This window comes from Apteryx mantelli, chromosome 1 (genome assembly GCF_036417845.1).
Source record: "Apteryx mantelli isolate bAptMan1 chromosome 1, bAptMan1.hap1, whole genome shotgun sequence".
NCBI lineage: Eukaryota > Metazoa > Chordata > Aves > Apterygiformes > Apterygidae > Apteryx > Apteryx mantelli.
In genome coordinates this window covers 198,396,246-198,423,053 of record NC_089978.1, presented here as the reverse complement: position 1 = coordinate 198,423,053, position 26,808 = coordinate 198,396,246, and the positions used below count along the sequence as shown (strand labels likewise).

The 26,808-nt window shown below is 34.5% G+C and overlaps 1 protein-coding gene across 4 annotated transcripts in view; it reads left to right on the top strand.

The window, feature by feature from the left end:
• The window catches only part of POT1 (protection of telomeres 1), an 86,779-nt gene extending 61,670 nt beyond the window's left edge, over positions 1-25,109 (top strand). For 3 of the 4 annotated variants that reach the window (XM_067315513.1, XM_067315498.1, XM_067315519.1), the window contains 10 exons: positions 1,951-2,111; positions 2,840-2,928; positions 5,869-5,913; positions 6,814-6,970; positions 9,639-9,844; positions 12,641-12,776; positions 15,194-15,288; positions 16,892-16,983; positions 20,594-20,699; positions 23,411-25,109. In XM_067315513.1, the coding sequence (XP_067171614.1) occupies positions 1,951-2,111; positions 2,840-2,928; positions 5,869-5,913; positions 6,814-6,970; positions 9,639-9,844; positions 12,641-12,776; positions 15,194-15,288; positions 16,892-16,983; positions 20,594-20,699; positions 23,411-23,523 (1,200 nt within the window). In that variant the 3' untranslated portion in view covers positions 23,524-25,109. The remainder of the gene's footprint in view (positions 1-1,950; positions 2,112-2,839; positions 2,929-5,868; positions 5,914-6,813; positions 6,971-9,638; positions 9,845-12,640; positions 12,777-15,193; positions 15,289-16,891; positions 16,984-20,593; positions 20,700-23,410) is intronic. The other variant, XM_067315506.1, reaches the window with a different exon arrangement.
• Positions 25,110-26,808: the final 1,699 nt, after the last annotated feature.

The window sequence follows — 26,808 nt, the reverse complement described above, 5'->3', positions numbered from 1 at the left end:
TATTTATATATACACCTGTAAGGAATGTGCCTGTTTCAGGGATGGAGAGTGGGGGGAAAAAAGTGCTACAGAGGGTGTTTATTACCATAATCGGGTCTTTGCTACAAAAGCTTGTTATTATGAGCTTATTGCCGGGTATAGGTTCAATTAATGCAAGCAGTGATACAATGGTATATTCTTTAGTTTCACATATATTTTATGTTCATTACTTTCCTTCCCACAGAAAACCTATGAACTTAAGATTCTTGACTGGTTTTAGAACAGATGAGCAGACTCCGTTAACAGAAAAAAAAATCTACTTTCATAACTGAAAAGCAAATTACTTCATATAGAAGGGGAGGATGGGAAAAACAAGATAATCTAATTAAATTAATGAAAATGTCTTTCAATAATGACAGTTAACTCTCGTTGAAACTGTCCTAATCAAAATAATGAAGTAAAAGTGTGCTTTATATGTTTTAGCTGGCTTTAAGATGTGGTTTTTTTTTTTTTAACTATAATTAAACCATCTGATTTTCTTATCAGTAAGACAGGAATTGGTGCTTTATAAGAAATGTGAAAGTAAAAAGAAAAAAAAATAACCTTCACACTGTACTTCAAGTTTAGCTCACATTGCTGGGGAAATGATCATCTTTATCTGCTGCTCAATCTGCTTTTATGCGTAAATGCATATGTGTATAAGTGTCATCTTAAGACATGGCCAGTCCAGCCTACTGAGCACACTTTTTAGGTCTCTACTGGTTAAAGTTACTCCATCACTGGCTCTTAAGTGTATCTAAAGTGGGAATTGAAGCTGAAATAAGATGTAACAGCCTGGCTGCTGTTATATTAATGTTAATTGAAGTCAATTTAAAATAATTTATTACTTATGTAGTGTTATTTAAAAAATACTTAGAACAAATATTAATCCACGTTATTGAATGTGTGTAGCTCACCAGCTATCAGCTGGATCTTAGGTTGTACTTTATGAAACTTATTTGGATACTAGCAAATTGGATTCAAAAGCCTTTAGACCACAGCAAAGGGGAATTAAAAACAAAATTAAATCTCCAGATTATCCACCTTTAAAATGGAGGGAGGGGGGCAGGGAAGTGAGTGCAGTTGTATTTTAAAATACAAGCGAAGTTGTAAAAATGTGTTCAAAGGTCACCACTCTAACTTCTTTCTTAGTAGCTACATGTGTAAGTTAACTTATATTTTTTGGTGTAACTTGACAAAACTGTTTCAGAGAGCAGAAATTAATTCTAAGCAAAACAGGAAGAAAATTGGAGGAGAGAATCAGATTTTGACACTATTCCTAACTCTATCATTGAAGCTCTAAAAGGTGTTGGCTTTTTGTTCTGGTGCTGTAAAAATAGTTTATTTGTTTTGTAAGTGTAAGATATGATAGAGGAAAAAATGTGTGTAAGCAGATGTGTTTGTGTGTATACATAAATACAGATATGCTGTGTATGATGACGGGCATGAGATCAACTGCTTAGTGCTATCATGCATGGACAAATCACATCCTGGCAGTCTCTGGAGGGTCGTATTGTGAGTACAGAAAACAAACTGTGCCCTCAGGAAAAGAATCTGTTGGCTCTCTTGATCTGTCTTCTTAAGTCTGCTTGAGATTTTGTGAGAATACTTACCCTGGTTCTGACTGCAGCCTTTGCCACCAGTGATGTTATTGGATAAAGCAAAACAGACATGTTGTCCAAAGAGGCTGTGAAGTCTCCATCCTTGAGATATTCAAAATCTGACTGGACATGGCCCTCGGCAACCTTTCCTAGTTGTCCCTACTTTGAGTAGTGGGGTTGACCTAGGCATTCTCCAGAGGTCCCTTTCAACCTCAGTGATTCTGGCATTGTGTGAAAACTGGGAGAGAGGTTTAGGTTGCTTAGGATTTTCCAAGGAAATAGCTAACATTGTTTTATCAAGTCACTCTTTTTTTTTCCCCCCACACTTAAGATTGGAAGTTTTCTGAGAATTTACAGTATTCACACAAAGCAAGCAAGTGCTGACAACCAAGATGTGTCGCATGTAGAATTCCATCTTCATGGTGGCACCTGTTACGGTCGAGGAATAGGAGTCTTGCCAGAAAGTAACCCAGATGTTAAGGAACTAAAAGCGTAAGTTCTAAATATATTTTCTAGATGATCCCAGAAAACTCGAGGCTAATGTTACAACTGTACAGTTTAGAACTGTAAATGTATGTGAGAACCAGAAACTCTGGAACAGGATGTGTGTTTAGCACTACTAAGGTGAAGAATAGATGTTTGGGAGGATAGGTAAGTGACAGGTAATTTTTCAAATGGAAAATACAGCAGGGATTAAGATTTCTGTTTTATAATTCTCTAATAATATGGCCTGGCTGCATTAACATAACTATTCTGTTTTATAGTGACATACAATCTTTTAAAGATAAAAGCTACAGTTAAGCAAAGAATTGAGCATGTTTTAAGTATGTGCATATGTCTTATTTGAAATTGGTGAGACTTAAAACTTGTTTGAAATGAAGCATAAAATTTAAATGCTTTATTGAACTGAGTTATATGTGTAAGGAATGGCTTAGTGACCAAAATCTTTTTTCTTTTATCAGAAATTCTTAGTTTCCAGCAGTACAGATGTCTTTTGGCACTGTATTGGGTTTAAAGTTACAGAAGTGATTTGGAAAGGAGTGTCTCACCTGCATCATTAATATAGACTCCTGCAACTTTTGGCTTCATTGAGTTTTGTGTCTCTGCTGGAGATTCTGTTATGTCTGAACATTATACCTGTGTATTAGTAAACAAGGTGGGTGGGAGAGGGAGGGAGAGATTTCACAAGGTTTATAAAATTTTCTTCCATTTATTTTTAGATTCTTGGAATCTGTGGATCTGGCAGACAGTCAGAATATGGAAAGCATGTCTTCAGTGGAATTAGATGGCATTTTTAGCAATGTTACAGGTAAGAGCAATTGAAAACTGATTTGTTCTTTCTTCTAACATATATTTAAATATAGTCAAGATAAGGTTATGTTTATTGCTTTTCTAAAGATGATGTGTAATGTCATTCTCCCATATGAAGCATTTGAGAATTCTTTTGGATTATTAGACAGAAAACTGACATCATCCTATCCTGTCTCACAGTGGAATCCTTTCGTATAGATGGAAACATATTTTCATAAAAGGTAGTGAATAAATTTTTAAACACTAACCGTGTTCTTAATCATACTATATTAGATCACAGGGCAGAGTGATGGAACTCCCTCTGTCTAAAGGAGGATTCCTCAGACACAGGCACTGAAAACACCATACAGCTGCTTTCTGATGAACCCTTCTGAAGCTGTTAGATGGAAAGATGTGTCACTGGCAGAGCTGCAAGGTGCAGTACAATGGAAAAGTAGTATCTCACAGACAGTTTACCAGATAAAAGCTGTATCAACCTTAGTCCCTTCTTTTGCCTGAAAGAACTGTCCTATGGTGATATTTAAGAAGCTCAGTACAGGATCTTTAAAGGTATTAGTGTCTCTAGGTGATAAACTTTTTGGCACATATTTTCTATTATGTTTGTGTAGAACGTATTATAATGGAAGTCTTGGATGTAAGCTTTTAGGCACTGGAATAACAGTAATAAATAGTCCTCAAGTGGCTGCTTTCTTTTTATTGTTTTGTATTGCTGATGAAGGCTTCATTAAAAAGGCTATTGATAAAATCAGAATTCTGGCTTAAGAAAACCTATTCAAGAAAAAACTACCAATTTTCTATGGTAACTGATGGGAATAGTAACAAAATGATCAGTGCCTCTGCTTTGAAGAACTGTAGTTCTAGTATCTGCTTTCTGTTCATATCGTAAGTGTTATTTGCTTTATATTTTGGAAGGTAATTCCATAAATCTCTCATTAGTCAAAACCCTACCTTTTTGTAGAATTTAAGTTTTTGAGATAATGTGATTTTTTCAAAACCATAGCACTTCTTAATTAAATATATGTATATATATATAGTTATATGAAGGAAGATATTTACAGTAAATCTTGGGTTCACACACAAAATACATTTTAAATTACTATCTCACACATCAAATTCTTTTTGTAGTGAGTGGAATGCCATAGAAAAACATTTAGGAGATAGAAAAATTTAGGAGATCATGACAGCTCACAGCTTGTACTGCAATGACAAAATATTAGAACTAATACAAGACCAAGAGAAAGGATCCGAGCTTTCTTTTAAATTAAATTCTCATGTAGTACTTGCTTCTTTTAAGAAATTGATATAATTTATGAACTTTCAGTGAGAGCAAAAACTACATCAATAATGCATTAATTATTCCTAGAGTTAATGTCCACAGCTTCTGCTAATGAAAAGAACAAGTGTCCTGGTAATTAACAGAAAACTTTTCCTTCAGAGAAATCATATATACTGGGATATATGGCATTTTCTTTCTGAGATGCATGTTTACTGATATTCTGGTCTATGAAATACAAAGAAGAATGTTTAGGGATAAGAAAAATGATTAGGTTCAGAAAAATTCACCAGACTCATTTTTGAGTGGAAAGTTGTACTAGTATGTGCTGGGTGCAAGTCTGTGAAAGCAAACTTAAACCTATGATATATATTATTTCATATAAATGAAGGTCCTTGCAACTGATAACTGTTATACTGAAAGACTCAGTAGATAACTTAGAGCAGCATTAGAGATGACCATGAGAAGAAGAAGAGTCTTCCCTAAACACAGAAGGAACTGGACACTGCATCTTATAATAGTTCTTCAGCATTCGATTCCTTTGGCACAATTAGAGCCTTAGAATTTGAAAAAAGTAATTTTTTGCTATATTTGTGCATGCATTGGATTGAATTAATTCTAGCCAGATGTTACATAAAATAACTTTAAAAACAGATATGAACTATCAAAACTGATGAATAAAAAACAGATGTTACTTCTGGGAATATGAACAGCAGAGAAACATTACAACCAGAAAAGTTGAAATTTCTCCTCTACAAACATCAAATATAAATGGAGTACTACATAGAATAGCAAGTTATCATCTATGATGATGTTTAGTCGTCTTTTTTTGTGACCTGAAACATAGCAATTTTCTTGAAGAAGGGTAGCAAATCCAGGGGCTGAAAATTGGAAAAGAACAGCAGCCAATTTACAGCATTCTGTCTGTTCCAAATGGCTCCAAGAATAAAAAGTAACTTGGACTGAGATGCATAAATTATTTGATTTTATAATAGTCAATTTTATCTATGTTAAATTGTCATCCAGTGTTATTCTTTGAATATTGTTTTCATCCCAGAATAAAAATAACTAAAAATGAGATTAAACTCCAAACCGAGTTGTACATGGACTCCATCTTGATTGTAGCTTTTAAAATCCTAAGATACTTAGCCATTAGTAAGATAGTGTGACAGTATATTTTAAAATACTGCAAAAGTCAAGCATAAGTAAACATTTCTAGAACAAAACTCATTGCAAATTTAAAAATAATTTTGCACAGATTTACTGCACTGTGTATGTGCAGTAGATCCAGTTGCTCAGAGGAGGGACCAAGCAGTCCGTATGTTTTTAGAGTAATGTGTTTACCTTCTTGACCAGAAAGGTTGCTTGATGAGAATGAATAAAGTTTAGATAAGCAGCAACCATAATATACCTTCAGAAAGTGTTCAGTTTGAATGGCAATGCTACTTAATACATGCAGTAATTTTTCCTCAAATATGTAAGCTTTTAACATCACATATTTAAGTTTCCTGCTTGCTTTCCTTTCTTTTGTTATATTATTTTCATACATTATTAGGATTTCCACTGTCTTTTGCTTAGCTTCTTGTTGTATACATATGCGTTTTTGTGTGTCCACATGATAAAGAAGGAAAGAAAATAATTAGAAAATTCTTCTTGATTTTTTAGATCTTCAGTCACACTTACAGAGATGTCAGCAATTATCTGTAACAGGTAGGAAATATTGATCTCAAGATGAATTTTATTTTTACTGAAGAACATGAAAAGTTTTTGAGACATGAACCCAAAGGGTTGAAGTAATAGTAAGATCTATTCAAGCATCTGTGATTCTAAGTTTATGAATGTTGAATTGTTTTTATTCCATTTTTTTAAGGTATAAAGTATCTTTATATATTCTACTTTCACTTGTCTTTTTTCTGCATGTTAAATTTCTACACCCTCAAGTACACAATGTTCCTGCAGCCTGTTGTGGTTTATCTTAAAGGCTGCAGTAACATGTTGTATTGATGAAATTGAGGTTGCAACTGTATATAGTCTTCAGGATTTTCTTTTAGCTGATTTAATACCTGCTCTTGCAGCCCTCTTCAGAAAAACCGACAGAAATGGTTTAAGTATTTTAAGTGACCATTTCATTTTACCCATTGTTTGCAAATCTAACTTGGATAGCAACTTAAATCGGATGGCAGCTACTAGCTGAGTTACCAAATGCAGGTTGTAGCTAAACTAAACGGGCTAGTTTTATAAGAGCAGTTTCTTTATATTATTTTTGTGCTTGGTCTGTATCAAGGCTTACTGGCTGAGTGTAGCATCATAGCATAGGATCATGGCATGTCCTTGACTGTGATCTCCTGATCATCCTGCTATTCTAAACTTACACTCAAATATTCTTCCTGTGGAAACAAGGGGACTATTTATATTAATGAATTTCATCCCATTGTGAGATCAGGGTGTTGTCGTACCATAATTGTAGGGTTTAAGAACCAATTGTTCCAGGAGTGGGGGGAAGCAGGGGATTAGGGCAAATGCTTTAACTGTGTACCTGTGATGTCTGTTCCCCATATTCCGAATATTATGTATTTTAATAGGAGTATGTGGGCTCTTTTTGTTCTGCAGTACTAACAGATCATCAGGATTTGAATAACACAGGACTGAAAACCATTCTGAACAGCACTGCTCCTCAACAGTACCGCATTAGAGCAAAGCTGAGAACTTTTAAACCTCAGAAGCTCCATCAGTGTATTAAACTTTACTGTTCCAAATGCAACTCTTTGTAAGTGTTTTACACAATAAGTAATTTAGAAATTATTCTATATGTTTTAAGATGTCTCGATTTTCAGTGTATTTTCATCCTTTTCATGTAAAATGAGCTGAATTTTAACCTTTCATTTCAAGCAAAGGTTTGAAGCTCACTGATATTAGGTAGCAAAATTTGAAATCATCAAATGAGTTATTCTTTCAGTATCCTTTTCAGTGCTTTCAAAACTCTAGGGTTTTTTTGTTTCCAGATTTGGCAATGAGCTTTATATTTAAGTACATGTTTCTCATGCATTTTTAAATATGCAAAGAGGTGTCATGGTCTCCCAAGTCATGGTCTTCATTAAAGAATAAAATCTCTTTGGCTAAAGTGTATCTTCCAGGGAAGGCATCTCATCCTGATCCAAAAATACTAGGGAAATAGTGTTCACCTTGGTAGTTTTGTCTTTTTTTCTGACCAGCTCAGTTCATTCTGACTGTTCTATCCTTGATATTTCCCTTGTAAATCTGTACTGTCATTGTATCATATAATGCTCAGTCAAATAATCTTACCAGAAAAAAAAAAATCTGTTGTGACTTTAGCTTATAAATATTAACTTTGTAATCTCATCTAAAAATGAAAGTAAGTTTGTTTGATATGGACTATCACTTTTTTTTTGCCTGACTTTGCTTAGGACTGTTGTTAGACTATCAGTTTTATAGTTACTGGTGTGAACTGTTGCCTTTTTTACATGATGGCAAGTTAGCATTCTCCTAGCCTTTGGGAATTTCTCACATAATCAAATTTTCCTAGATATGAATATCACTGAGATAAGAAAGTGCCTCTACTAGCTTTCTCTTAAGGCTCTTGGGTACAAACTGTCATGCTTGCTGCTTTAAAAATATTTTTCTGTAACAGATGTTATAATGTTCCCTCGGATGCTAATGCATGAGAAACTGCTTCATCATCTTGACAAAATACAAGTACATGGTCTTTACTACCAAATGAAAAAGGAAATAATGACAAACTGTCTCTGCCAATTTTGTTTCTTTTTCAATATATTTGCTAACTCTGTATAGTGAAAAGAGTCTATCGATAGAAGTTAGCATGTTTCTTATGAACTTTATCCCTACTCCACAATTTTCCTTGACTTTTGTAGTCTTTTTATGTATTCTTCCCTTGTCAGATTTTTCATTTCTTTTAATTTCAGTCTCCTCCTATTTCACATTTTGCTGCCTTGTCTTTGCTACAGAATTAGGGCAGACTTTAAGATTTGTAAGGCTTCATTTAGCATATTTCCTCCTCCTCCTACCATCCTGCTGCAATGATGGGACTATTTGCAGCACTTTTCTGGAAATTTGTCTTCTTTTTTTCTCAACTTTATTCATCAGGTGGAGGGAATTGGTGAAATATAGTAGAGCTGTACTGCAGCCTGAGTTGGGTGAATTAAGGGACCAGGGAAGGAAACATGATTTGGGGGCGTCCTTCCCTACTATGTATTCTGTCATGGCAGAAAGAACTTAAAATTAATTCTGTTCTTGCCTCTGCTACTTGCTGTGTGGGAATTCTACAGGCAGATTTTAGAGGTCGGAAGAATTTAATGGGAAGATGACCTATTATGTTAGGTCCATTGCTTTTGAATGTATAGTAGTAATCCAGGAACACAGATGAAAGGAGGTCATGTGAACAGTATTGCATTCATGAAATGAAAATGCAATTTCAGCAAGACTTCTTGTATGCTAATTTGCAGTTCGAGCAGAAGAATATTCGAGTTTGATTTCATAGGCAGGAATTATCCTATTCACTGGTAAAAGTAGCTGTTTTGAGGGCTGAAAGAGAGATTTTCAAAATAAGCTGCAGGAACTGTTATTTCCTCTTTAAGTCCACTCCAAAACTTGCCACCTACTTTATTTCGGTGTTTTATGAAGTAGCCCAAGCTTTGGCTTTTTTTTCCATTATCCTGCTTTTTGTCACAGTTCATATCCCACCTGAATCCTGCAGGGCTGTCTTGCATAGGAGAAAGTGTTCTAAAACACTTTGTGCCTACCACTGGCTCTTTGCCTGCTGCTGATAATATTCATAAAATTTGGATGGCCTGCGTTGCTCCTCTGGGGAGGAGACAACTGGAAATGCATTGTTGTCATACTCTACCAGGACAGGAAAGAGACTGTGTGATGCAGAGTTGCAGGTTTTCCCTTTACAGTCCATGTGTGAAGCTATCCTGCTCCTGATCTTTTTTTTTTCATAATGTGCAAAATAAAATAGTCTAGAACATAAAACTTGAAGCTATATGGGCTTATATAGCCTTTCCACTCTAATAAAGTGGTGTGCAGTTGTGTGGCCTTTTTAAGGCCCATCTGAAATCCCATGAAACTGATTTGTTTTTCATTGATTTACATATGTGTGGATGAAGCTATTAGGCTGTCTCTGCTCCCAGGTAAGATTAGATTACTTAGCATGTCTACTAACATGGAGCTGAATTGTCTTGATTTAATTTACATAGCACTTCTACATATGAGGTATACAACCCTAAATACATATACTGATACAACAAAGATCAGCAAAGAAAAGTTATTTTTTCTGTATATGCTTTAATTTTCATGACTATATTTTAGTATTTATCCAGAATTCTGCCACCTTTACTGCTAGGTTGCCTAAGGAGAAGCTGTTATTATTTACTTACTCATTTTGGAAATGGTTTTAGGAAAGAAGTTCCAAATGGAGATGACTTTGACTTAATTTTACAAGATGCTGCAGCTACTGCCCCAAATCCAGAATTACGCAATACATCCTGGTATGATTCTGTAATGTGGACTACACAAGATCAGAAACAAAGAAAAATAGCTATTCATTTTGTAAAGCATGATGAAATGCTTCAAGAGCCTGAAGAAACTTTGCTTATGATAGAAGGTAAGATAAATAAAATACAGAAGGTAAGATAAATAACTACAAATATACCACTTCCTATGGCACAGAGTCCATTCTGATTTATGTTCAGTGCAAATAGTGTTGATCATAAAGGCATCTTCAAAGAAAAGAAAGACTCAGCTGGAACTTTGTTGTGTGAACAGAGGAAGGTCGTCTACAATGGCCTAAAACGTTAAGGTTCTATTGTTGGTTCTGTTAAAATTCAAATCTGAGTATGTTGTTTTCCAGCTGTGCTTATTGATTTTCAGTTCTCATTTGGAATCTGGTTGGAATGTTCTAAAAAATATTTTTAGTATTGACACAGAAAAGGTTTGGAGGGCCTTTGGCAGTGCAAGGCTACAATTAACTTTGTCAGCCTCTGGATGTCAGTGTTGTTTCAGATAAATAAAGCTTCTCACAGCATTTATTTTCTTTTTTTGGTCAGATTTGCCTCAGGCAAGAGAAATAGCCACTGAACTTTAAACAAAGCAATTTAAGCAAGAATACAAATAAGGAATGTTTTGAATAGAATGAGATTAAAATGGTATTATTTGCGTATATTTATTGAGTTTAAAACAAGGTCCTCAATGGTACTCAAGCACTGGTGTGAATAAGCAAAAGTGAGTCGGTTGGTCTTTTGCGTGAGGCTCAGTGAGAAAACCCCTTCTGTTTTCTGCTATTTTTTATTTGACTGGTTCTGATAGCTGCCTTATTTCTGACATATTCCAAATTAGATTGCAATCTAACCTTATTTTTATGAAAACAAAAGAAAAAGAACTCCTATGTCTACTCTTTTCTCCTAAAATAATTAAACAACATAACTTAGTAAATCTTTTTTCAGATTTTAACTTCCCACAACTAAGTATGTGTTTGTGTGGATGTGTGTGGTCCATGTTGGAGCACAAGGAAAAGGAATAATCGCAATTCTTCCATATACTGAAAGAGCTTTAGAGATTTAGAAACCAGTGTTTTGGCTCTTTTTTTTTCCAAAACAATGATTAGTTCTTGAAAGTGGAGATTTCGAAGCCTCCCTAGAAATCTTCCCAGCATTTTTCCAGATATAAAAAACCCTCAAAGGGCAATGCATTATGGCAATTATTAGGTGGACGTGATCTAGATTCTACTCTTGTTTGTTAAATACAAGCAATTTGCTCTTGTACAATCCAAGACTGTATTCTTTCCCATAGTCATTATGCTGGAAAAAGAAGTTCTTTTGGAATGTTTGGCATTTGTAGGGCTGAAATTGAGGAAGGAGTTGGATAAAGGACAGAATTTTTAGGTGACCGTACACGAAGGGATGAGGGGAAGCCATAACTGTTGCTACAGATGACTTGTACTGAAGAGTAAGGAAATGTCACAGTTAACAAGTAGAGTAATGCTCATTGCATATCTTCATTTTTTTATACATGAAATTCCTGTGATTCATATCATTGTTAACCACTGATAATTCTGTATGTTTTACACTGATCTCTTGGGAGCCAGAATACGTTCTCTAGGTGCAACTTTGTTTTGTGAATACGTTGAAATTCCAGAGGTCTCTTAGAAATGCTATAGTTAAGGCTACCTTGAATTTTGTTTTTAAATCCCTTAAATGAGATTTCGGATGTATTTGAGAGGCTTTAACAGTGTCACTGGCCTTGGAGGACCTTTGTTTTCTGACCTTTTGAGAAGGCATTTCAAACCTCTGTCCATTTTCGTTTGTTTGTTTTCTTGTTATTTTTTTAATCATTAGGAGGTAAATTTATTGAGGAGGTTTCACAATAGTGTGTTTTTACATCACCAGTGATAATGCAGCTTTATTGATTTCATTTTCTTCTCTGGTTGTTTCTGCAATACAAGTAATGAATAAGTATAATACATTTTACAGCCCAGTGCCATACTGTTATAAAGTCTTTGAAAGATCTTAATTATAGCTAGTGGTAAGCAATGCTGTCATCGTAGAAAATATTTATTTTAAAACAGTTTCCTCACTTTTTTTTTTCCTATTATCTGTTGTTCATGAGCTGATTAAATCATATATTTTTATCAAGTTGTTATTTCCAACCAAAAACTGTTCTCTGTATACTAATAAATTTATTACATTTCCACTGAATTGGTCAAATGTCAAAAAGATTATAGAATCAGTTCTGCAGTCCATACAACAGAGGTTGAAGACATGGTAACTTATATTTATTATAGATACATGATCTATAATAAATTTTAAAGAGCTTTTTCCTGTCATTAGAATTGGAAAATCACATGGTTCCAGTCTTAATATTTCTGCTGTATTCATGGCTCCAAAACATGGCTCCAAATTAGTAGCACTCAAATTCAGATCAAGTTTATACTCCTGCATTTAGTGTTAATTATAATGTCACTTTTTCTTAAGTGTTGGTTAAAAATTGTTTAATGCCTCTTAAGGGTTGGAATAACAGTTCCTTAGGAGCAATTGCACAAAATCACTGTATTCTTTCTTGAATTTTTTTCCAAGGGTTTTTTTTCCAAGAAAGAAAACAACTATTAAAATCATATTAAATATGGTATTAAAGTGATACTAATTAAATATACTTCATGATAACAATGATAACTATCAGAAAGATATTAAAATATCTGCTATGATAAATGGCCATCTTAATTCTATATTAATTCTGTCGTTGAGTTAGAGTCAAAGTGAAGGATTGTTTTTTCAGTTTTCTATAATATGTCTCATAATTTTTGTTATTGGAGGCCCTGAAATTGCCATTCAGGTAGCCAAGAAATGCAATGTGTTCAATTTACTCTTGAATACAGCTTAAGAAAACATTTTTCTGTTTTTAATAGGTGGAACACTAAAAGAAGTCTGGAAGCTTTCAAGAAGATTTAAATGTGTTATTCCTGTGAGATCCACTGAAGATGATCTTGAATTATTAGATCTTTCAGCTCCATTTCTTTTACAGGGGAGTGTAAAATATTATGGGTAGGTTAAAAGTATTTGTTTATATTGTAGAAGTTTCAGTACTGGATAGAGATCATTTCCTTCAATAATTCAAACAACAGTACTCAAGGGATAACTAATCCAAAGATTCTTTAATGCAAAATACATACAGTGATGAGCAATAGTAAGAGCAGGGATGAAATGTCAGACTACTGCCTCATATCAAAGTATCCTCGTGGCTGGACTTCAGTTAGGCTTTATCTTGGTCACTTGCTTTTATATGTCTTACACCCTTAATTATGCAGCACCCCAGTTTCAGCCTTGCCTATGGTCTGTGGTTAGGGCATTATACTGTAATGACAGAATGTGGTTATGAGGTTTTTTTAGGTTACAAAAAGCCTAAATCTCTTGCTTTTAGTCCAGATATTCCATTTTCTGTACAGATGGTCTTATTCTTTAGACTAAAACTGAAACATTTCATCCTTGTAAAGTGTAAACCAGTCTTGGACACAGGTTAATGTTTAAATAGAGGCCCACAAAATGGTTTCAGGGTATCAATCCAAATGTCATTCTCTCCCTCGTTCCTAGAGGTGAGAAAAACTTGGGTTTTGAAAGAAAGATGAGATTTTGAAAGAAAGACGATCTTTTCTTTTTATTTATTTATTGAGATCCACAACACTGCAAAATGCCTAACCTATTTGTGGATGCCAGTCACTGTAAAAACAAAACAAAAAAAAAAACCAAAAAACACTAAGGTAAGGGGGGGAGGGAACCTGAAGTCCGAATTTCCAGAGCTGTGGAATATGATTGCACGGCACAGCACAGATGCCAGACCTACCTGTGCATGCACCATATTAGAAATTCCTGCTCATTGAGAGCTGGCAGCAGTATGTTTTCCCAGTACGGCACAGCAGCATGCAGTTACCAAACTACTTCAGGCAAGCTATGGATTCCTCCCTCTCCACAGTTCTAATTAGTTCAAGCACAGCACTTTATTGCACTGCTTCCAGTCCTGTAGGCAGTAAAATTTTTTTCTGTGCAGCACTATATTGCATATCTTACTTGAACCCTAAAGCCTTCCATAAGCTCCTGAGAAAATGAATTACAGATAAGTATTTCTGTTTGTCATATATTGTCTTGACCTTTCCAGATATGGCTGCCTACAGCTTTTTGAAATAAAGGCAATATATGGGGATTCCTACTAGGAGTGGATCTTCACCAGGACAATGTATTTCCCCTTGCACTTTCATAACGCATGTATTTCCCCAACTACTCACAATTCATCTTCAGAGATGGTTCCCTGTTTAAATGGCTGTATTGTAAAAGCCAGTGCTCCATATGATATTCCATGAATAGAATAGCTCTTTATAGGACGGGAAATTTAGGAAGGAACCTGAAAAGTATATTGGGACTTCAGAACCTTGTTCTGCATACTTTTTTACCAGTTCCATATATTTAGCAAAGTTTAAAAAAAGATTTTGTATAGTAGAACTAAAATCAAAGTTATTTTTGCTCTAAGAATGAGCTTGAATCTCTAATGTGGATTTGTTAGTGATCTATTTAAAACTTGTTATTATTACTTTGGTGTATTCTATCAGATAGTCTAAATAGGTACTTAAATGACATGATGATTTGCCTTGAAGTTTTATATTTATGTATAAATAAATTTAAAAAAAAAAACAACAGAATCTAAAGCCAAGCTTTGTATGTTTGTTTTTGGTTTTATATCACTTGAGAGTACAATTAGGGCTACTGATTTTTATATGACCTGCTTTGCTTGTAATTCTAAAAGACAATAAATGTCTATTTAAAATTCTAACTGTGATATACTGGCACAGAAGCTTACTTTGGAAAAAATGGTGGTGTTGTAATTTTGTTTCCTGAGGCAAATGAAAGCAACTTTGAAAACAGCTCTTCTGATATTTTTATCTGCTTGAGGCATTTACTTACTATCTTACATTGTATAAAGTTTATAGTCATACATAAATACTCCAGTGATAAAAAGAAAAGGTAGTTTTAATAACTAGTGCTTAAAATATGTTTGGATGTAGATAAAGCCAAATTTCTCTACTAATGCTGCTGTGTTTTAGTGCATACTACAACTTCATATGTTGCCACTATTACAAAGTGATATGTTGTGTGTATTGTTAAATAAAGTGTCGACATACATGTGTTTAGCCATGTACTGATGTACAGTTGTCTTCCTTTCTATTCTGTGAGGTAGTCTTTTCCAGACCAAAATGATTTATTTCTTTAGTGATGATTCATAAGCAGCATTAGGATTTTTGTGGTCTAAGACTTCTGTGTGCTTAAAAATAGTTCTTTTAAACAGCAGTATAGATACTTTTTTTTTACTCCCATTGAGTAAGGAAACCTGAATGATTTTTTTCTATGCAGAATACTACTAGTATAAGCACTTAAGTGTTTGAGTAGTCTCAGTATCTTGTTTTAAATGCTAGGTGCAAGCAGTGTTCAACTCCAAAGACTATCAAGAGTCTAAGTTCCCTTGCAGCAGAACAACGACCATCCTGGGAACCGACTGAAATAGCACAAGGTTAGCTGACAGGACTGTGTCCCAAAATATTTTTGTGCCTTGATTCTTAAGTGTATATTACAAAATAGTTTCATTTCTGGGCTGCAATTTGGTACTGAATGCTTTTAAGTTGAGGTTATAATTGAGTATGAAGCTGTAAAATATATTCACCTTTTGCAGGTTAAAATTACGTAATTACTTTTGAAATAATTATAATATGATTTAAAGTATTTTGTGTGTAGAAAAATTTCTTTTTCAGTAGGTGTCACTAGTAACAAGCACCATAGCACAGATGTAATGAATCTTTTGTTGCATCAATACAGATGTCGTTTCTAAACTGTGCACATGAATGCAGCACCATAAGCAAGAGCCATGCCTTTCTTTTTGAAGATGCAGTTTTTAAAACTTGAAGTAAAGAGAATCTTATTTAACCATGAGTACTAGTTAGACTTTTATCTTCTGTAAGCCTTATCAATACAAAGCATATTGTAAAGAATCTGAAAGAAGTGATGTTCAAATAAAAGGGCTTATACCAAAGTTTTGCTTTGTGCATTCCTTGTGTTGCTTTATTTAGTGAGCATGTTCAATTGATGGAGGGAAAATGGAGCTCGAAACTTTGGTACTAGTTTACATATTAAGGAAAAAATTACTGAATGCCATCATGTTTATCAGTTCATGTTCTAATATAACATGTTGGAATATCTAGCAGTATCTAAGTTTGGTAATGACTTTAGGAGAACCATTGGATTGCTTGAATATTTTTTTCTTTTATAAACTGACACAATTATATTAATAAATGTAGCAGAATATATAACTGACAGTGTTGCAGTACCTACATTTGGCATTTAATCCTCAAAACAAAAAATTAATCAATGGTTTCCGACATTAAAATTAGCTTACGTATTTTATTCTTTTGAGTGATATTTTCAGACTAAATGATAGTCTGCAAGTATATCAGAATAGCTGAATAGAATGACAAGCAAATTCAAATAAATGTACCTAGAAAAGATTGATGTGGAGTTGCAGTAACTTTGTATCTTTAAGAACTTTGTTTGCTGGATGACAGTTATTGCTACCAGTGACAGAATGAATATAGTCAGGTATTTATGCTGGATTATTTTCAGAGCCGGCAAAAATCTCCTCCCTTTTCTGGATAAGGCTTTGCCTGGTAGATTTTACTACATCATATGAAACAAACTGTTTTCTTCGGAATATACATTTCAGATGGAATACTATGTTATTACCACTGCGTTAAGGGCAAGTCTCCTTTAACCTTCTATGGCTAAGATACCAGGAATAGAAGATTCCTATCAAAAGGGTAGGATTTAAGCAAACATTAGTATTTCTTTTACAAGGATGAAAATAGGCCCTTAAAAAAAAATCTTTCTGTGTTTTCATAGTCTCATCTGTTTAAAAAAAAAAAAAAAAGTCTTTGTGAGCAAATTGCAATGTGCACTCAAAATATGAACCACATTTTGATGTTTAGATCCTCTAGTTTTGGTCTATTAATTTATACTTTTAATTACAAAGTTTAAAGTAAGTTACCATTACAGGAGGGATATAGTCAGTTATGGTTTGTTGTGCATATTCACTTATATGAAGCAGATTTTTTTTTTTTTTTCAGTTTTAGGTATTGTGCCACTCCAGTATGTTTTTATTATGAAGTTTACACTAGTTGATGGAACAGGAGCACTAAATGCATACCTTTTTGATTATGTAAGTAAACTGGATAAAGGGAGACTATATGGATTATATGGGTTTGAGATTTTGTTTGTTTTTAAAATAGCAAACATATCTACAGAAGTATTCATTCTGTGTTCTTTGCAGTGTTTTTATAGGGGCAGATATAATGGTTATAATGTTATTACTGCTATCTATTGGTGAAGATGTAGAGAATGTCATTTTTATGAATTTTTCAATAAAATACAAGAGTATAACATATCAAAATATAAAGACAAAACTGAAACTTGTAGATCATTCCATGTTTCTATAGGCTTTTTTGCTTTTCCATGGCTGAATTTCTCTTTTGTTAGCTATGTTAAATTATGCAGCCTGAATGCTGTGTGAATGATGGGAGTGTTTCAGAATTTATTCGGAAACTGGATACTTCTGGATTAGTTCAAAATCTCATGACTTCTCTCTTAACTCATAGTTTCTAGTTTTAGGTATCCATTCAGTAATTCATGCTTTTTGTTTCATAGGATCATTGGGGTAGAACCCTGATCCTAAGCAGGATTATACAGATATTTTGTCTTTGATTCAAAAGGTAGTTTATTGCATTACTTTGCAGCCCTTATAATTAACCTATCCTCAGTCTTTCCTGAAACAACTTAAGATCATTCCTACTGTCTGAGACACTGAAGAACAGATGATTTGCCTGTCACTGCACATTGTTTAGTAATCTTCTCTACTTAAGACTAAACAACCCACAATTCTTTCCATCTTCTTTTATGAACAGTGTTTTATAAACTCTGATCATCCTCACTGTTGTTCTGGGTTCTCCCAAGATGGTCCTCATCTTCCTTGAAGGGCTAAACCAGTACCCTTGCTTGAGGCATTGCCAGATAATGCTTCCATGTTTGTAACTCAGTATGGTGCTGATTTATTTTTTTGCTTACTGTTGCATAGTTGTTACAACCCCTTCATCTCTCAGAACCTTGGCTTTAAGAAATTTTTCCTCATTCTTTATTGAGCAGTTGATTAGGCTTGCTTAAATGCAGCATCTTATACATGTGTCCAGTGGAAAACATTCTTTTTTTGTCATAACACCTCTCCAGTTTGTCAAAATCATTAATTCTAATTCTTTTCTCCAGTATACTTGAAGTTCCCCAAGCTTTGTTTTGTCTGTAGACATAGTGGGCCTATTCACTATTCGTTCAGACACGTCACTAATGAAGATCCTGAAAAGCACCAAGACCTAGGACAGTCTGCAATCTGCTGCATAATCCTCTTCGGACATTCTCCCAGTTTATCAGTAAACTACTGATAACTACTATTTGTTTCTACTTCGTAATTTGTTGTTATTTCTTTCCTTTTACACTAATTTAAAAACTTTCTTATTAGATTAGCAATCTATGCACAAAGATGATTTCTGTAAGATATTTTGTAATGCTGAGGGTAGAGGATTTCTGACTGACGGGAGGTGATCATTGCTTCCTACATATCCAGTCTAGGGCAAAAGATGAGTTATATTCATCTAGCATCAGCCTTAAAGAGTTTGCACTCTTTCCTAATTCCATTACAGATTTTAGTGTGTGGTTACAGATTTACTCTTTCTGACCTTATACGTGTAGGTTGATCTCTGGCTCAATTTCTTAGTTTCCTGACTACAAAGATGAATGATGTCATATCTCATTGGAAGCTGAGGGTGATTAAATGATTATAAAGGGTAATGTTAATGTAAAGTACTCTTATTTATATATATGTGTGTGTGTGTATCTTCAAATATACAAAATATCAAATGTTCATGTCAGTGAGAAAGATAACTTTTCTCCTTTCTCCTTTGCTCCTTTGCTTCATTCTTTTGCTCTTTCAAATGTATTTTTGTATGCAGAAATATGGTATGTCCTTTGCTGGGTTATTTACACACACACCATGCACACACACATTTCAGTTATTAGCCTAACTTTTGAGCTGGTGTATTGACCATCTTGAAAAGAAAAAAACAATCAAGGTGAGAAGAGTGGTAAAGAGAATTATAATCTAAAATAAATTAGTATTATGTTGCAACTTTGTCATTATATAAGTGCATTTGTTGTGTTTTCTTGTTCCAGCAATTTACAGGTGGGAATATCAGAATCTCGGAACATATGTTTGGAGTAGTACATCTTCCCAAGGGGAAATTAATCAGTGTAGTGACACTTCAGAGTTAAAACTTTCTCCAAAATGGGACAGAGTAACAATTTTGTGGAATTTTTTTCCCTGCACCAACACTATTTAATGCATATTTTCACCGTTATACTAAACGACTTTGGGAAAACAAGGCACTGTTTTTCCTGGTTTTAGTTTTAACACTTTAAGTAACAATAATAATGGAAAACATATAAGTGTTTTTTTCTTAAACTACAATGTATAAGCAGCAAAGGAAGTCCAAGACTATGATCCCTGCTTCAGCTAGTCATCTTGTTCTTCTGCTGTAGCTTTTCCTTTTATTTAGAGAAACTAAACCGCAAAAGGGTGGTGGGGGAAAAGATGTTAAGCCATCTCTTGATTCAGAATTCCAGAAATCTATACTTCAAAGTAGCCCAGATTCTTATCAGGTACTACTCAGTGCTACAGCTGAGCTGCAGGAAAAAGAAAAAGCAACTTCTATTGAAGTGCCAGTTGCCAGCATTCCTGCTGGTGGTACTTCAAAGACAAGCCAATACTTTCCAAGCCTAAGCTCAGGTCCTTTAGCACCGCTTGAGAAGGAACTGGGGTGCTTTGAAGTGCAACTTCACTCTAGCTTCCAGTCACACTTTTATAAGAAAACTCTGTTCTTTTCTTTTGTTTCTTTATGTAGTCATTGAAGGGAAAAGTTGAAAAGTTATATAGTTAGAAATGGGTGAAGAAGAATTTGAGAAGTAAGAAGAAAAATTAGCAGAAAATGCCATCAAAAACTATAATTTAGCTGTTTAATGTAGTAATATTGAGAGACTGAGCTCAGTTTGGGAAATAAAACAATTAGACTTGAGAGACTCAAAATTAGCTAACAAACTTGGAGAAAATTGGAGTTTTGTCAGTCATGTTACTGTATATAGGTTTAAAATACACATAAATGTGTATATAACATTTCATTATTCTATCCTTTAATTTACTCTTCCATTCAGAAATGTATCTCACAGTATAAGCTTTTCTCTGTAGTTTCTAAAACTATCAAAAAAATGAAAAACTAAGGGAGTGCACTTGCATGAAGACAGGTTCCAATGCCCCCTTGTTATTGAATGACTTTGTTCCTCAAGTGTTCTGCTCGCTCCAGTAAGGGACTGCTGAGGAGGACTGACTAATTCTCTTCCACCATAACATTGTCTGGTTATGGAGGTTTATGAGGAATATCTGCCAGTTATATATACAGACCTATGTGTGTAGGTGTTTTAGTAGCATACTATGCTTTCTGGTTAGCTATAGTCCCTGAATACTCAGGGATACTGAAATACAGACTCTTAATTTATTCAGACAGGTTTTATTTCTGTATCTGAATAGTTTTAAAAATCTTATATTTATTCTGTTGTGTTAAATATCTGGATAATTTTAGGTTCCTTAAATGATAAGAGCATATGCATTCAGGGTTCTGGCTAATGATTTCTTACCCTTCCTCCAACACTCAGATTTTTCTGTTCTCTTCCAGGAAAAGTTTTTCCAAATTCCTGCCTCTGAAATCTTAACTAATAATTTTCTTCAGCAAAAGATGCAGATGACCATGAATACACTCTGTCCTCCAGGAAGAAAACTAGGTTAGCTTATCATTATTTTAAAGAGGGATGGGAAGGAAATGGGTCCTTCAATCTGCTATTACATATGCATAGTCTTAGGATTCAACTTATGCATGGGTAAAACTCAGAACTAAGAAATGCATCAGTCTATGAGGGGAGTTCTGATTAATTAGTGTTCATACATTTCTGTAATTGTAAAAGTCCCTTTTGAGAAAGAAAAGTAATGGTTCAGTAAATTCTGATATAGCGTGCAGTGATGTGTGAATACATTCATGTCTAGGCAGGCATTAACATGTCATTTGTATTCATGTGGAAGTTAACCAGAACACCTCTGTACTGAATGTCACAGCACATTAGTGAAAACTGAAAGGGAATTCAGCTTATGCCACATGCTTTGGCTGAGTTTCTGCTGTTGAATGCACATGCTGATGTAGAGCATCCCTTGCTACAGGAAATATCCATGGAAAGTGGGCAAAAAGTTTCCATTCAAATCCAATCGCAAAGGTTTTCCTGCAGTATTTCTACTATGGCAGAAAGTAGCTCTACACACACCACACACCTCCAGGGTTATCTATACGTCTCTGCCACAGCTCTGACTTCAGGAGCGTACTCTCTCAAAGCACATGGCTGTCAGTGACCCACCCACACCAGAATCTTTCTTTACCCTACCTTAAAAAAGTGGCCCATAAAATAGATAATAGATCTTTCTTTGTTTATCAGTTCTTCCTCTCCCTTACATTCTCCCAACATATAGCTTTCACTGAAGTCAGTTGGAGCTCAGGGAGAATTCACTGAAGGCTGGAATTTGACTTGGTTCTTCATTGTAGCTCATTTTCTGCCTTGCTTGTTTACAGTTGATTCTAAATGGATTTGGCTTAATCAGGACCTTGCACTTCTTTGGACTTGGAAAGAAGTCATCTAAATTATTCCCCCCCACACTTTTTTTTTTTTTTTTTTTTTTTGGTGTGATTCTGAGAGGTATAAGGGTGGAAAAGCCAACAGGACCATTCTTTCATTGTTACCTTTTGTTTTGCCTTTTATTTTGCCTTTTATTTTAATCCACGTCTAAGTGCTCTGAGGCTTATCAGAATGCAGTTTCCCAGAAGTACTACAACTGAACCTGGGGTAGTGCAAGTGTAGCTAATATAAAATTTTCACACGATAAATACACAGTTGTCAGTCCATACTTCCAAGACAATATTAATAATCCTTCTGACAAAAGTGAGCAGAGATAGAATAGCAGCATTTAAATCTGAGGTTTTTTCATTGGAAATGTCAGGAAATCTCCAATAAGGGGACACCAGCACCAATATTTTACTTAGTCTGTTGTCGTAAAACTACTGGTAGTTCATCATTAGTAGTTCTGTAGTGTGAGTTCTCATATATACTGCTTAGAGATACCTTTTTGGCACCATTGTTTAGGTCTGCTGAGCCTTATGGTAAAATAAATAAATAAACAAATCTATCAGTGGGCAGCTATGAGCTACAGTAGGACTCCTATCAATATTGCAATGAGTGAACAATAGTGAAGGCAACTTAAATCAAAGAACTTCCATGAGAAAGGTCAGAGTGTCACTTCTGTAGCCTTGTAAGCATTCTTTATACAGAACAAAGAACACAATAGGTTGGACAGTCTTACCTGTCCATCCGTAGTCCCTGTGTTAAAAGTGTTCAGAGAGGACTTCTTATAAGGAAATATGTGAGAGGAATCCATGTTCTTGCACTGAACTTCTGTCTCCCTGTTTGTGACATTTTACTACACTGGAAATAAATGTGCTGTCACAAATACAGCATGATAGTTCCATTACGGGATGAAGCAGAAAAAGAAGAATGTATGAATATGATAAAGTTGTATGGAGAGCGTATTTGACAATCAGTCAGGAGATTCTTTAAAAAAAAAAAAAGAAGAAGAAGAAGAAAGGTTTTGATGTTCTGAAATCACTAACACCTCTGAAGATCAAAAGCCCAGCAGCCACTATAACAGAGTGATTGTGGGGTTTCCTGTAGTCAGCTCAGTTCCATGAGTGTATGCAGGATCCATTTATTTTAATATTGGTATTTGTATGTCTGCAAAGAATACTTCTTCACTTCCCGTTCCAAGCTGTAGATTCTGGGGGAAACATCTGAGAACTTTTTTTGTTTAATAATTAGAGCAAACTTTCTCCATTTGATAATTGACAGGATACTATGAGATCCACTGCAACCCCTTTAATGATTTTAGCCATTCATAGCTCAGTGTTGGGCACACACTTTTAGAAACACAGAAAGCCATTGAAAAGCTTTACTCTTTGAGGTGAATATTTTCTGTATCTTTTTGAAGATAGTATTAGGGGAACACACTCAGGATTGAATTAACACAGAATTTACCTGAACAAGCAGATTTGTGGGATTTACACAATATATATATAATACATGAGCATGTCACTGAGACTAGTTTTATTATTAGAAAGTCTTTATATATGCTGTATTGTAAAACAACTACTGCTACCAAGTTTGGGGGTTGTTTGGGAAGTTAATTGTCACTGAACACAATTTCAAATGGTGCAGGAACCTTTAAAATACAAATTGGAATGCTAGTTCTGAATTTTAATTTCAAAATGAGTAATTCATTTTTCTTCCAGTTAACTGTTGTGTATGTTTAGATTACCTAGCTAAGATCCTGCTCATGTTCTGCTTCTCTCCTATAAAAGTTAGAAATGAATATTAAAAAATAACTTGGTTTTGGTTTATAGATGACTTGCCATGGCTGGAATGCTTCATCAAGTCCTATAACATCACAGATGGAATGAAACATCAAGTTTATTACCAAATTTTTGACACTACAGTTGCTGAAGATGTTGTATAGTGATGTCTTGCTAATAAGTCATACAGTACTGGTCCAATTTCAGTTGGATCATAGAGACTGCATTAAAAAAAATGAAGTGTTCCGTTCTTCATAATTCAAGTTTTTGTATGTTAAAATGAATAGAAATTACGCTTCAGTGTGTTTACTACTTGCCTGACATGCAGGCTTGTGAGCTGAGTGCAAGTGGAGGTGGTCAGCTTTTCATTGGAAGCTGCTTGGCTCAGGCTGATGGAAGTAGTTTAGTATCCAGCTGTTATCCAGGTTACTCTAAACTGGTGATGAGATTACTCTACACTGACTCTGTAGTCGGAATACTTTTGCTTTGTTCATTTCTGTGTTAAAATAAATGATTTCAGCAGAAATGGGGAGAAGGAGCTCGTCAGTAAACTTCTGTTCTCTCACACTAGTTTGTGTAAACATAAGCTGGCTGAGAACAGTAACATGAGAGGGATGTTGTCCATTTTTAGAAATGTTAAAGTGTCCCTAAAAGGGACCAAAGATTGTTAGCATACTTATTAACTGGGTCTATTTTCAAAGACTCATACACTTTTCTAAATTTACTGTCAGATTATACTGCCCAGATCTGTGTTTTGTCTTGCATAATCAGATTACATTACTAAATTTGGAGATAGCAAACTAATATAGTAATACCATGGCTTAAAATACTACCAGAGTAGAAAGTAATACTCTGTGGTTTCATTTTGCATTCAGAAGTATTTTACACAAATTCAAGACATGTTTCTGTAATGATAATTAATGTAGAAAATTCCTGTCAAGTCAAATGCCTCCTATCAGAGCAAAAACACTTAATATTTACAACAGCTGTTTTTTAAGGGAGTTCAGAAGCAAGATGTAAATACTTGTAAGTAGATTATTATTTTGATAGTAGATGACATTTTTAATTTTTCAGGGTTGTAAAGTAGATTATACAATTTCTTGTTTAAAATTTCATTTAAATATCTGCAGATAATTTTTTGAATCTCTAAAAATTTGCACTAGTTGTAAATCTCATAAACCTGGAGATTACGTTGTTTATTGATCAGTTTATGGGGAGAGCCAATATTAAATGTGGTTAGTGGATATTACCTTTCCAAAGCAGGGAAATGGAACAAGCAGTTTATGAAAGAGCAGTATTGGCTTATGAAAGCTTGCCTGAATCTCAGTAGCTGCATAAGAGAAAAACAGTGAATAATGACAATAACTTACTGATTGGTTATTCTAAAACTTTAGACACTGGAGGCATCCAAATGATTTCAGAAGTTAGGGTTCACATGGAAGGCAATTCTTTTTTTTTTTTTTTTTTTTTTTGCTTGTATAGTGTATTGAATCTTTGGAAGGATTTTTTTTTTTAACTGCGATAAGAGACATTGATAGTAAACCTTTTTCTAAATAAATCTTTGAGAAATACAGTAATGGATAAAAGTATATATTTTGAACTTCAATGTAAATGTAATTGGTTTCACCATGTCTCATGTCTGAGATTCCTGCCATAACACTCTGAAGACATTTTATAATTGCATATACATCGCTTGAGTTTTCTGCTGTTGAATATTGTAAATGTTTAATAAAGACTTTTTTCCAAATAATGAGTTTTCTTTTCACAAATAGCTTTCATCCAACAAGATATTTCAAATGGATATTTAAATAGTTTGTTGTATTGAAACATACATGCTTAACTCTTTTCAAATATAATTCATAGAAATGGTTTTAATTCATAATGAAAAATGAGGTATTTAACAATATTAAAGATCATCTGTCTTCCAAATTTTGAGATATTAAAAATTCGTCCACATGGATGCAAATGCAAGGCATAAGATTTTAATACATGGAACTCCAAGGAGTTCTGTGCACTCAGACCAGTGAAAAAGTCCAGGCATGTCTTCCTTTTGCCTCATCTGCTTCCTGCATCCTCACATATCACAGCCTGCAGGGCAACTGCATCAAAAAAATCTGTTTCTTACTAGATATGTGGAGTAAATGGCAAATACACATGGAATGAGAAGCCCACAGCAGCATCACCGTAGGCAAGGGCAAAGAATGCCTCCTTGTAAAGAGGAGTTATTTGGGAAAATAATAAAAATATAAATGAACAGCAAGGAAACATGAAACCATCACAGAAAAAAGATAGTCAGTTACACAGGGAGAGTGCACAGACATGGTAACACTTTCTCTCTTTTTTTTTTTTTTTAAAGAGTTCAGAAACAGACAAGAGAACAAAGAGAACAAAATTAATGTAGAATCATATTTTCAGAAATGTCCGTATGATTGGCTTCCTGAAGTCCTTGTTTTAAAGTGGTTTAAACCCTTAAGATTAGAAGTCTTTTAGAAGTCGCTTGAATTTAAGCTCTTGGATGCCTAACACTCTCTTGAATTCCAGGTGGAAAGAGAGAGGATACATAAATAACCTATACTGCAGAACCAAAGAGGCACTCCTTGTAGGTGGTCTGCTGTTCAGTGGATGATTGCACCTTTTCATCAGCTTTTACTGTTGTGGGAACCAGAGATTTACAGAGCAGAGTCTGAAATGCTTTGCTTAATGCTGCTGCTTTGGCTACTGAGCAGCAGGAAGTGGGATTGAAGAAAAGACAGTAGAGCCCAGGCTAATAAACTGATGTTTGCAACAGAAGAAGAAGAGTTTATTGTTTATCAGAGGTGAATGTTCAGCTCCTCAGAACAACAGGTCATGATGAATTTATTCGTGCAAGGTCACTTTTTAGCCAGAGCCACTGCATTAGTACGTTAAAACTGGCATAAAGTGGGAGAGTGCAACAAGGAGTAAGGCCAAACATTGCAATAGAGTAATAAAAGATTTAAACATATGCATATGTTTAAGTTTTTCAGATGGTCAGAATGGAATGGAGGCATTGCAGAATATTTTCTGCAGAAAGAAGAAATTTCAAATAAGCATTATTTGAAGTGTAATGAACAATGAGTATAAAGAATTGGAAACAAGGAAACTCAGCAAAAGATGGATAAGAGAAGGAAAGAACACAGTTTCAGAGGGTGCTATACTGAATTGTTCCTTCTTGCTTTCTGAAACAGCTCTAGTTAATGCTTTTCAGATATTCATCATTTATCTGCATAAACTCAGCAAATTGAAATTCTAGGAATACATCTCCATTTAGATACTTTTTTTTTATTTGAATATTTGCAAGTAAACTAGGCAAAATATGCTTAAAGTGGAAATGTGTACTCTCTGGGGGAAAAATGAATTTTTGGTCTCATAACTGTTCTATTTCATTCAAAGTTATGAGCATAAATTTGTTCCGTACCTCCTCCTGAGTG